General features: G+C 40.7%; 1 protein-coding gene across 1 annotated transcript; it reads right to left on the bottom strand.

The window, feature by feature from the left end:
- Window positions 1–5,453: 5,453 nt before the first annotated feature.
- LOC105047320 (aspartyl protease family protein 2) lies at window positions 5,454–7,739 on the bottom strand. Its single transcript, XM_010926201.3, has one exon. It carries the CDS (start codon window positions 7,188–7,190, stop codon window positions 5,664–5,666), a length of 1,527 nt encoding a protein of 508 aa, XP_010924503.1. The 5' UTR covers window positions 7,191–7,739; the 3' UTR covers window positions 5,454–5,663.
- Window positions 7,740–13,602: the final 5,863 nt, after the last annotated feature.

Genomic DNA, 13,602 nt, shown 5'->3' with positions numbered 1-13,602 from the left:
GATCTAAATTGACGACAGGCTCTTTATCCATCTATATCATATAATGAAAGCTTATATTAACTATAAAAAATTTAAAAATAGTTAAAATATTAAAGAAAGGAAGAGAAAGAGAAGGCTCAGATTTAGTATTTCATCTACAACTAAATCAAAACAACAACACTCGGTTGCCTGTAGAAAAAAGTCATCCAAGATTATTGCTGTTAGAAATAGTTGAATCAACAAAAAGATATTTCAAAATCATCATAGCCTCCCTGCACAAATCTTAAAACAAACCTCTGTACATAGGCCATACTGCACACTTTAACATTCAGCATAAAAAATAAAAATTAAAAAAACTCAAAAATATCAAAAAATCAGCACCTTATATCCTAAATTATAGCATCAGAAAATAAAGTAGCAAAGATTTAAATATGTACTAAGATAAATTTTAGAATATACCAGCAAATCGATATATAAATAAGACATGCAAGATAATATTTATTAAATAAATCGTAGGAGAACAATGATCGTCTGAGAGCCAGATCGAACAACCATATCCAAATGCCATTGGACCCATAAATTAGAGCAAAATCAAGAAGAAAAAAAAATGACTACTAAAAAGGACTAAAACCCCTAATTTAAATCAGCCGGATAAAGAGAATTCCAAATAACAAACCAGATCGCTATGAGATCCCAGAAATCCTAATATAAATCTAAGAAAAAACTAGCAAATCGATATATAAATGAGACAATATATGAATGAGACATGCAAGATAATATTTATTAAATAAATCGCAGGAGAACAATGATCGTCTGAGAGCAGATTGAACAGCCATATCCAAATACCATTAAACCCATAAATTGAAGCAAAATCAAGAAGAAAAAAAAAAGAAATGACCATTAAAAAGGACTAAAACTCCTAATTTAAACTAGTCGAACAAAAAGAATACCAAATAATAGATCAGATCGCTATGAGATCCCAAAAATCCTAACATAAATCTAAGAAAAAAAAATCCAACCTAAGAACAATCGTCGGATCTAAATTGAACACTAACACCAGATATCGGAGGGGAACACCTAAGCTTCGAACCAGCAGAATCTCGCGATTCCTTCGAATTTGTCATTGTCGTGATGTCGCACGTCACGACCGCTAAAGATGAAGGCCAGGTCTCGACTAGCGCTCCCATGAGGGGAGATCGGGGAGGAGCAGCATCTAAGGGAGGAGGTTGAGGAGGAGGAGGGGAATACCTAAGCTCCGAACCAGTGGAATCTCACGATTCCTCCGAATTTCCTTCAGTACGGCCGCGAATGGAGAGGAACTGATAGTAGACAGCCACCTATTGCCAGCAGTAGAGAAGATGGTGGGGGATTCTCGATCGAGAGGAGGGATGGGATGCAAAATCCTAGAGGAGGAAAGGCGAACAACTGCGAAAGTGGAATCGACCGAACGGTGAACGAGTGGATGACCGAAGAGGTGAAGAGTAAAAACTAAAACATTGATTTAGTTTACCCTAAGGCCTAAGAAGTAAAGGGTAAAGAAAAAAAAATATAACGGGTTAAATGGGTTATAACCCGATCCGACTCGATCTATTTATTAAATGGGTTAAACGGATCAGTTATCTAAAATCTGAATCCGATTCGATTATTAAATAGATTAAATAGGTCGATCCATTTACGATCCGAACTCATTTAATCCAAATCTAAATCTTTTTAAGATAGATCGAATGTGGATCGGATTGACGGATCGGATCGATTTTTGCCATCCCTAGATAGAAAAGAGAAAGGTGGATCAACACACGATTTAATTGCTTAAACATATAAACGTCGAACCTGAACTCACATCATTCATTTGAGACAGCTTTTTGCATTGTTTCCCAGGACATTTTTGGGTTTGCAAGAACCTGAAAAAGATAAAATAACCAAAAAAAAGGTTAGCTATCCAAACCTATGACGAAGATCACAAAACCAATCATTTTACCATATAGAAACATAAATAACGGCATTGTGGAAAGAAAAACAAACAAATATACAGGGAGAAACGTGTGCCGCTTAGACCTTCAAGGATAATGACTTGTTTAGTGATGCAAGTGCTGGTTTGCTTTGAGACATTCTCAAGATCTAGGCATGTTAACAATTACCTTTGTGTTTTGATCAAGGACTTAGAAGTGTTCCGACTGCTTGATTTACATAACTCCAAGAAGAACCCATGATCTCACTCACCCCTATTGCCTCTATGATCTTCATGGTTTGGCCTAGATTTGTTTAGAGTGCACCATATTTATGAATGATATTATTGCCGCGGATCTCCGACGAGATGGTCGGCTTAAAGCCAAGCCGTTGCATCAGGTTGTTAGATGGCAAGAAACCTACAAAATCAAATCTGTTTGTCGAAAATTAGCTGGCGGGGATTCTCCAGTACTTAAGTCAGTCGAAAAATGAGAACAGTTGAAAAAACCAAAGTATGAGAGCAAAAACTTCAGTAGTCAGAAAAAAAAACTTATTCAGTCCACCTGCTCGCCATTTTATATAGGATGGAGAGTACCGTTACTATATAACTTCCACTCCTCAAGATTCGGGATGTGGGCATTATTGTCCTTAGTGGATGGTTATCCCCTTAACTATATTAAGACCAAATAATGGACGATCGGGAGAAGGTTATTATGCCCATAATTCCCTGAACGTGGGCGATTAACACCCACATTGAGTAACCGTCGCTTAATCCCTATTTTCTTGAGATCAATATAGTCTGGAGAGATCCGAATGAGTGCTCAATTGGCTATTATCAACGTGTCAAACTTAGTCGGCCCAAAACCGACTTAGTCTTACGTTGTCGATTGAATTCTGAGTCAGATCGTCGATTGAAAACTAAGTCGGTATAATCCACTTAGCCAGTTATATATTCAATCGGTAGGGGGACGAGGATCAATCTTAGTCGGTTGGGCGACGATGATTTACCCTAACAAATATTAATTTTATTTTTTTCATTCAAATGAGAAAGAATGAGCTAGTTGAAATTTTCCATGGCTAGATGAGAGATTGCATTTATCTTGAACAAAAGCTGATAATGGCATATGCAATGCTTCACAATTTTTCACTCTTCTTTTTCTTCTTCTTCTTTAAGCTTTTTGTTCAGGGTACCATAAGATATGAATTTTAGATAATGTCAATCCAAGGTAGCAGCGCTGCTTCTGAAGATTATTCACCTTGAAACATTGCCAAATGGGAGAGTCACTTCTATTCTTTCAAATATGCAAGCGCACCGTTGTGTTTTCTGGTAGTGTTTAGTCCATAATGAATCGTGAATATTAGGAAGATTTTAAAAAAAAAAAAAATATTTTTTTTTTTATAGAGAGAGAGAGGATGGCGAAGAAGATTATAGTTATTGTCACATAAGAGTAGACTGTTGCAACATATATAATTAGAGCTATCATTAGTTAAAATCATAATTTTTAGAATTATCCTAAATCGAATGGTTCAAGACATGCCGAATTGGACTAGTAGGGCATCGAGATGATTCTAACTTACAAAGTGGCACATGCCAGAGCCGAGAGAGAAAGAGAGGAGGGGAGAAAAATGTCGGACAACACCGTCGGAGGGCTACAGAGATATCCATACCTGGTGTCGTCTGATAGAAACTTTAATCCTGAAAGAGAGAGAGAGGGATGCTACCAAATGATGGGGACGGCAATAGAGAGGGATCTTTGGCACCGCTACACAACCGTTGTGGTCACCAGGTAGCTAAAAACTCGCGGACAGAGCCGCAACCGCAGAACAAGGACGACAGCTCCTCTTCCTTGTGTCGTGTTTTTTAAAATGATGATGAATAGTAAAGCTGGTGGTGGGTTTGCCAGCTGCACTATTTTAAATTTTTTTAAAAAAATCAAAAAATAGGGAAGTCAACAATGGATTTGCCGGCTTCACTATTTCAATATTTTTTTAAAAAAATTCAAAAATAGTGAAGCCTGCAAACCCATTGCCGACTTCACTATTGTTAGACTTTTTTTAAAAAAATCCGTGAAATAAGAGCGATCACCTTTGTTTCATGGCTTACACTGCCTGTCGGTCATGACGACTAGCCGGAGGCCCTCCGACAGTCTCTCTAGTGGACTCCTCTCTATCCTTTTCTTTCTTTGCCCCCTCTCTCTCCTTTCTTTTTTCTCATGGATGACATAGAGCCGCGGTGGCCACTGCGGCCCTCCGAAGGCCCTTGCAATCTTTCGGTGGCCACCGACGGTATCTCCGCTGCCTCAATCTATTTTCCTCTCCTCCTCTCTCTCTTTCTCTTTTTTTTTTTCTCTTTTTCTCCTTCTTAGTTCATCCCTTCCTTTCTTTATTGATTCGTGCTGGTTTGGTTCGGTATAGAACCATATCTATTCATACAGCCAACTAATCGGAATAGTGTTCGGTAAAGATTTTGAAAATCTTAATTAAGATGGATGGATGAGCACAGTGAACAAGGGTTACACCCTTTCTCATGCAAGGGTTTTTTGCATTATTGCTATGCAATCCGAAATAAATGATATGGGTAATTCGACCATCATCATCTGCAGGAAATGATTCATCATTGTTATCTTTTCCCGATGACCCACTTAGACTATGAGATGCTGCAAGCAAGGGAAGGTCTCAGCAGTCAAAATTCTTCTTTTCATTTGCTAGCTGTACATGAATCACTTCTTCTAGCTATCAGTTCGTAAAAGAGCAGTAGCATCAGACCTCATTTGCTCTTTACCTCAAGGATTCGGTTTTTTTTGTAGATAAATATTATGTATAAAAAATATAAATAAATTATTTTTTATCTAAATATTATCTGAGATAAATAAATTTGGATGGAAACTTTTCTTGCTCTAGGAGGACCCACCAACTACAACTGCTTTGTGTGTGCGCGTGTTTGTTGGTTGTAACATCATTCTACAGATAGATACAGTCGCAGCTTCCATGAAATCAGCCATTGCCGGACCCATTCCAGTGGGCTCAGTACCAGATGAGAACATGCGTCCATGAAGACTTGCCTCAAAACTGGCAGCTTGATACCTATCTCAATAATTTCAGCAAATTATTAACTCAATTAGAATAATGATGCACGTTACATAGAAACTAATCATCGCAAGAGAGCCGACAGCCCACCCGGTTCGGGAATCGCACCCGCATGGCTTGGGTCCTTGTAACATGCTGCCACCCGCATCCCACCACCGCCCAGTCAAGGGTTATCTTTTTTTTTACTTTTCCCTTCTCCTTCTAAAGATAAGGGCGCCCGAGATACCACCTTCCGTATCGCCGGGTCCCATGCGCACAGGACCCGAAGCGGAAGAAAGACGACAAACTGTGGCAGACCCCCCTGCTCCATGTGCGTCCTTTCCTCCCTTCCCGCCACCATCTCCGACCGGTCTACTCTAATCCCGATTTTATAGAGGAAGAAACTACAGGTTGGAGTTGGACTCAGAAGCAACAAAAACACACTAATACAAAAACTTAAGTAAAACAACGTTAGAAGCTTGCCCACAACGTGGTCATTTAATAGCCAAAAACATAAACCAGGTACTTTACTCTCGCTTCTTTTCAGCCTCTTAACAGAATATGATACTAGAGATAGAACGTAACGGCTCGCGCGGAAACGACACCGGGCGGGACACGGAAGCCTTTTGAGCTCTCCACCCGACGCCGACGGCCGCCCCCACCGAGATTAGTTAGCACCCGCGGGGCAGAAACCCCACCCTCGACCTGGCGCCATCGAAGACCACCCGGAAACCCTGCTGCTGGATGTTACCGATGATGGACACCCCGCTCTCGGTCCCGGCAAAGGCGAAGCAGAAGGTCCCCTTGGTGTCCACCGGGATCAGGTAGTTCTCCGCCGGTAGCGGCACCGACGCCCCGCCGCCGAGATGCATCACCACCGTCGGCACCTTCACCTCCGTCTTCCCGGCAAGGTTGTAGCACGTGTCGAACAGCGAGAACCCGCCCGGCGCCTCCCTCAGCTCCGCCGCGCCGGCCTTGAACGCGTCCCGCAGCGCCGCGTACGCCGGCCGCACCAGCCGCGTCACCGATGTCCCCGAGTCCACGATCACCCCTCCCTTCCCTGTCGCCGGGTTCAGCCGAAGGTCCGCCGCCGAGACTCCGGCCACCTGGGAACCCCCCACGCTGATTCCCGTCAGCTCCACGTAGTAGAACGTGTCCATTTTCGGGTTCCGCAACATCGGCGTGAACGCCACCGCCGCCCCCGGCCGGGGCACCGCCGAGTCGCCGAACACCACCAAGGAGGACTTCACCGGCGAGGCGGCGGAGCCGGAGGAGGTTCGGTCCACCAGACAATAGGAAAACCGGTGACCGAAGCGCCGGCCCGCCTGGGACGGGAACGAGAGGCTCCCCTGGCCGAGCCCCAGCAACCCTGCGGCCGCCACGAAGAGCCCCTCGTTGTCGTGGCCACACCCCAGCGCGATCCGCGCCACCCGGACGCCGCCGCGGAAGGTGAGGGTCTCCGTCGAGAACTCGCCGGTGGTAATCGACCCATCGCCGTAGGAGACCAGGTAGAGGCACGACCGGCGGCGGGTGTCGCATCCGGCGACGTCGAGCCGGCGGCAGAGCGGCGCCTCGCAGGGGACGGCGGCGTAAGAGCGGGACTGGCGGGGATCGAAGATGGGGTCCGTCTGGGAGTAGCAACGCCTGCAGGGTGCGCACTGGAGCCACACCACGTCGCTGCCGGTGTCGAGCACCATGTTCAGGTACCTCGCCGGCGTGCCGATCCCGATTCGGGTGAAGTACTCCCCACTGCCCTGGGAAAGCCCGGACACCACCGAGGCGCTGAACCCCCTCGGCCGAGCCCCGACGGCGTGGGTGGCATTCCCGGCCGCCGTTGCCGCCGCGAGGATCTTATGGAGGTTGGCCACCCGGGCAGCATCCCGGCCGAGGCGGAGGCGGAGGAGGTGCTCCGGGGTGGTGTTGGCGGCGAGGAGGGAGTCCCTATGGGCGAGGCTGACGTGGAAGGAGGAGGAAAAGGCTCCGCCGCCGGCAGGGGAGAGGTCCGTCTCGTCGGCAGGGGTTTGAGAGTCGGAAGTCCAGGTGAGGAAGTCGTCGTCGGGGAGGAGAGCGGGAGTGGGCCGGAGAGGGGTGACGACAAGGGTTTGGTACTCGAGGCGCTTCGAAGCGCCATTGGCGATGAGCAGGAAAGCAAGGAGAGAGACGAAGAAGGCGTAAGGTATGGTCACCGCCATTGCCATGGCAGGGGAGCACGGATTCCGGAGTGATAAAGAAGGGTAATGAGTGAGTGGGGTATTTAAAGGCGAGATGGGGTGCGGCCCTGGAATTAAGGGGTGGTAGCTGGGATCTGGGGCTGTGGAGGACCTCGAGTAAATGTTTTTATGACGCGAAATGCCCCTGCCTAATTTTTATGCACGTCGAACCTTAATTTTGTGCAATTGGGAACTGATCTACAGTTCTGCCGGGCGAGACGAAGAAGGTGATGATGGACTCTGCCTTATATTGTTTCTTCCGGTAAAGGGCCCGTAGAGATGGTGATTGACCTAATAATGGCTTCTTGAGTCTTTTAATTTGGTGATTTTGATGATTTCCAGGACCAAGCTAGATGCGTTATTTATAAATCTTATGTCTCCCTACATTGTCAATCATTTAAGGAAGAGATCTCAGGAAGAGTGGATTTGGCATTGAGTGTAGTTTCATAGTCTTTGCACTGCGTTGGAAGCTAGGAAATATGCAAGTGCTTTCATAGGCTAGAGATGTAGGCCCTTGGTATTAGGATATGCCACGGTTCCCCAATAAAGGATTTAGTGCAAATTAACAGTTCATTTATCTCTTCTTAGTTTCATATGGCAGAGGACATGGATTTTTTTCTAATTAATGTTGAGATGCTTCCCCAAAAATCTCCCTATAAAAGAGGTGTCAAGTTGGTGATGCGGGAAATCTTTTGGTTGAACTCATTATAATCCGAGGTGGACAAGGTTGGCATGACCAACCTGGGCACCTCAAACATAAATGATCTGAAAGTATAATCACGCTAATCCAAAAATGTTGATAGCAGTTGCGTCCACAATCATTATCGCCCAATCAAGACACTCATAACTATTAAGGACTTGGCTAGTTGTTGCGGCCCACTCAAGCCAGGAACTGGCCATTGCATGCAACTGCTAAGTCTCTCAACTCACATTCCACTACTCTCACTCTTCTCATTCTCTCTTCTCTTTTGGCCGTTTTTTAAATTTTGACTAACTTAAGTGTCGGAGAATCCTCACCAAAAAAACTCATTATTTGGCTCTCAAACTAGCTAGAAGCTTCGGCAATGTAAAGACCTCACCTCATTGTGGCTTTCCAATCTCAACTTGACCTCGGAATTCAATAGCAACAATTCGATGCTAGAGAAAGGACCTTACCCATTTCAATAGAGAGGAACCCTAAAGTCGTGCTAAGCAAGGGGTGTCACACATCTCATGCTGCTTCAATGCCTTTTCATTAAGCTCAACCCATGTACAGCCATATCATCATCCCAACCTCCAGCAATTGTGACTCCTGAGCAATTCAATATATTCATTCAGCAAGTGCAGACCCTAACCATGATAGTTTAGGGAATGTAGTAGTTGATCGCACTCTCAGCTGCCACCTAACAACCCAAATACTTCAGCTTGTCCACCACAAAGTCATTAGTCTCACCCTCGCAGCCCTAGGCAAGCTCAACCACTAAGCATAGCCAACCAAAGAATCCCTGGTGTAGCCATAGAAGGCATTTGCCGAGCCTCCACTCCGCGAAGGATTCTATCCCAAGACATTTATTATCTCGACATTTAAGATAGTACTATACTCGAAATGTAAACATCACTGGAAAGTTTCAAAAGATGCACCAGCAAAGTGAGGTATTAAAAGGCCAGGCCCAACTTGGTAAGTTTGACTTTAGAACAACTCACCATTTAGTTGAAGGATCATGGATAAATCAATCCCACCTCAATTCGAATGCATCAGCTAGAGCCATATGATGGGACCATCAATCCTATTGATCGTTCGGAGAGCTTCAAGCTCTTATATTTTTTACAATACAATTGATAGAGTCCTATACCAAGCTTTTCCCTTAAATTTTTGGAAGGCAGTTCGGTTTTGATACTTAAGCCTCCAATCAAGCTCAATTCAATATTTTGAGCAGCTTAGCTGATTATTCACAATGCACTTTATCATTGGTAAGAGGCAAGATCATGAATCAAATTTTCTCATCAACATCAAGTAAAGAGAGGAAAATCTCTTGTGGAAAAATATTTTTATATATTTAGTTGACCATAGAAGAGTGATATAGAAAGCATACTTTTCAGAATAGCTTATATTTTGTCGAGTATCTATTTTTTTGAAAAAATTATATAAAATACATATTATATCTTTAATAAAGATATATAAAATATATGTAAAAATCACATGCATGATTTTTAATTGCTATTTTAAAATATTTTTAAATCTAAAAATATTTGTTGGATTGAGTTTTTAGAGTTCTAACAATTTTTAAGGGTCAGACAACTTCTTTATTTTATGAAAATTTTTAATAGTTATTAATTATATTAGAATTACCATAATTTCTTTATATCGTAGTCATTTTCAATTGTATATTTTTGATACTTTAAAATTAATTATTAAAAATAACTATTAGAAATATCATGATGGCTTATGGATATTTTTGCTAAAAACAATCATCATAATTTTCAATCTATGGAAAAGTAATTTTTTATATTTTATTATATTTTTTTTGTCATAAAATATGAAAAACTTATTTTTATGAAGAAATTATTTTTTCATCTCTTTCTTTAAAATTTTAAACAAATATGAAGTATTTTTTTTATTTTTAGTTAATCATATTTTTTTTCTCAACTCTCTTCCACGGAGGAACCAAATGAGCCTATCCGAACGGGCAGAATGAAAAGAGGATAAGCCAAAAGGTAGGGATAGAAGTGAAAATGTGCCCGAGGTGGTGCATGCATATGAGGCAAGAGACGCCTGTGTCATAACTCATGTCATGCTCCGGCCACCAGCTCTACACTCAAAGCGGCAAACAAACAAAGGGTTGAAATGGAAGCTTCTGTTTGTATTTTCCACAGAAAGGATGATTTGACCTCTTTCATGACATCAACCATGGGATTGCATCTCGTATTGCTCTCAAAACAAATGTGCAGTTCCAAAAGCACTACTAACATCTACCCTCAAAACGGCTATTACACCGTCCAATGATTGATATTGCAAAAAGAGGCTGATCATTCTTCATGCAAAAGGATAATCTGAATTCAAAAAAATGATATAAAAAATTTTAATAAAAAAAAATTTATAAAACAATTAATTTATATAGTTACTATTTTTTAACGTATTTAATATCTATAATTTTATTTTTTTATTTAAAATTTTAAATGTTAAAATATTTTTATTTTTTAAAAAATTATGATATCTTATTCTATATTATGACATTCTACATCCAAAAAAATCATAATTTTTATCCACAGATGTTATAATATAACACAAGATACAATAACATGCACAGAATGTCATAATTTTTTTCAAAAAAAAGGATATTTTTGTCATTCAAAATTTTCAAATGAAAAAATAAAATGCAGACATTAAATGCACATTGAAAATAGTTGGACAAAAATATTCTTTCTATATTATGATATTTTGGATCATATTATGACATTCTGGACCATATTATGATATCCTGCATGCAAAAAGTCATAATTTGATGTAAGATGTCATAATATACATAGGATATTTTAATTTTTTAGATATAAACTGATGCACTACACATCAGATTTTTTTGTATGGCCTGCCGTGCATAAAGAATTTTTCTTTTTGAAGGTGTTCGTGCCTGTCCATTCTTGCGACACAAGCCCATCTTTTTTTCCTCAAAGAAAGAAAGCAGGCGAAGAGGCTAGTGGACCTCCTTTTATGGTGGTGCATATCTCGTAGTTTCTCAGTGCTTGCTGACGAGTTTTGTTCGGTAATTTTGATGGCTTTAGCAGACAGCTCTAAATGTGGGAACAAAGGTGCCAAAAAGACGGAGCAAAGGAGAACCACAACAATTTTCTGTTGCTTTTATCTGCTGTTTGTATATTAGCTCTATATGCTGCTCTTACTTCACCTTACTACAGCTTGGCTCCTTTGTTTACCAAAAAAAAAAAAAAAGGAAAAATGAAGGGAGAATCACAGCAACGTCTCCGCATGAACTAATAAGATAGGCATAGATTCCAAAGGGAATTTATGGGATGTAGACTATGCTCATATAAAGGGCACCATTAGCTCATACATTGAGCTCTATGAATTCCAGAAACTGATGATGCAAGGAAAAGAAAATGAGACCGACTGCTTGCGAAAGTTATACATGGCCTGGAGCCCGGAAGTGGGGAATGTGAAGTTTTGGCCCATAACAAGAAGCGAAAGAGGTGGATCATATCTTGGGCAGGGACAAGGACAAGTGGCTTAGAAATTGTTGTTCGACCAATGAGAACTTTGTTGTCATGGACCTCTCCAAGGGGACCCTGGTTGGGACCTCTACTGAAGAGAATGTTATGCATGCATCTAATGAAGAGAATGTTATGCATGCACAAGGATTCATGCGTTCGGAGCTAAAATGGACAAGGTACATGGGTTGAATTGGGTCAGCCATTTGTTCAGGGGCCAAATGAACAAGGTACGTGGGAAGATTCATGAATTGATCGAGTGCCTCTTTGCTCCCCCTCCAGGGATCTTTGTGCAATGCCAAATACATTTGTGCATCCGAGTAGGGTTGGAGATCTCTTTCTTGGAGTTTGCATGGGCCTTTGATCCAATAGGACCCGAGTCAGCTGCACACCCTTCGGGACATTCTCTCTCTTATTGGACCGCTTGAATTGAATTATAGGTGTGCTGGTATAAAAAGTCGCACACCCTGGCTCTTTCACAGTTGATTCTTGCTATCTTCATCTCCGCTGACCAAATACATCCTCGGCATCATTCGAGCTATAAAAAATAAATCTGGTTAGCTCATATATCTGCAATAGATTTAAAGATTACTGCACATACCATATTAAACCGGAAGTAGCGGATACTTTCGGTCCTCAATTTGTACCGAGGACATTATCTCAGCTCCGATTGAGCTATTCAAGGTCATCCAAGATCAAGCTACGGCCTTTCAATTTTCATTGACTGAATCCGTCTCTCTGCTAAATTGAAAAAGTCCAGATAAAGAAGAATTCTTTCGCAATCGAGTCTCCCACAAAAAAAAAATAATCTCTCTGAATCAATCTACATGTAAAATTCGGAAGGCAATCGAGATTTTAAAACATACACGACTTCAATTCCTCTCTTACAAATAAAGGGATAGAAACCTTCAGGATAAATTTTTTATTCTTACTCTCTCTTCTTTATTGTTCTCCATCTTCTAACTTGGACGTCGAAGATCTTCACTAGAGAACATCCTGATGAAGATTTTTTACAGAGGCGATGTTCCAGCAATAGCACTACTTCAACCAACTTCATCTTGGCTATCAGCCCTCAAGCATGGAGATCAGGAGTGATAATTTTTATTACAACTTCGTTAACAATGATGGTTTGAGGTATCCATATCAAAACACTCCGGTAGACGGCCATTCTAGAAAAATTGAAAATCTTCTCATGACTTACCTGAAGAAATAAGCTTCATGCTAGACAGGTTCTTGCTAGAAAAGGGTCAAATGTCATTGCAGGTTATGTAGATCCAGTGTGCAATATATGAACCATTTGTTCTCTGGAAGCAAATGGACCTCATGAATTTGAGAGGCTAGCCTTCAACCCTTCATGATTTGCGGACCGAATTTAAGAGTAAAATCCATCCACCATTGGAACGAAGAGTTGGAGATCTACTTTTGCTGTCATTTGTTGGGGAATTTGGCGAGAGCAAATGATAGAATCTTTCCAAGGAAGCGTTGTTGGGTCCTGCAAAAAAAATTCTGCGTACTTTTCACGCATGGGAGAATCTTTATTTTTCAAAAGTAGGGGACGAACGTCATATGCCATGGAGCAAGCTGGTGGCACTTATTAAGATCGATAAAATATGATTTAATTTATCAATTTAATTTGTATTCAACACATCATAAATAAATTTAAATTTAAATTAAATAATTTTGAATCATAAATAGGTGAATTCATTTTATATTTGAGATGTAAATTTTAGATATCTAATCCATTTAATCTATTTAATATTTAGATCGAATTGGATCAGATAATTTATTTAATCTATTTAATTTATTTAATCTATTTTTCACTCATTTAATCCAATCTGTTTAATCCATTTAAAATTTATTTAATTTATTTAATTCATTTAATTTATTTAATTCGTTCAATTTAATTTGATCTATTTAATAAATAAATTAAATAAATAATTTGAATTATTTATTTATTAAATAAATTGAATTTAAAATTTTAATTTATTTAATAAATAAATTAAATTAAAATTGATAATTTTTTTTTAATGTAGCCCATATTGATCTGATCTATGATCCGATCTCTCGATTGTCATCTCATATTTTTATTTTTATTTTTTTTCTCTCTCTCTTTATCGAACTAATACGAAGCAAAAGGCTTTAAAATCTCACCGCGTGGATTTGGCCGTGCAAACTTTCACTTGGCTACAGCGGACCGCGA

The sequence above is a fragment of the Elaeis guineensis genome, chromosome 6, assembly GCF_000442705.2.
Source record: "Elaeis guineensis isolate ETL-2024a chromosome 6, EG11, whole genome shotgun sequence".
Classification (NCBI taxonomy): Eukaryota; Viridiplantae; Streptophyta; class Magnoliopsida; order Arecales; family Arecaceae; genus Elaeis; species Elaeis guineensis.
Note: the sequence above shows the minus strand (reverse complement) of the source record. Positions and strands in the feature narration are given on the sequence as shown.

Bases quoted from the DNA above. Each gene is read 5' to 3' on its own strand.
- LOC105047320 (XM_010926201.3), bottom strand. From the start codon at position 7,190: ATGGCAATGGCGGTGACCATACCTTACGCCTTCTTCGTCTCTCTCCTT.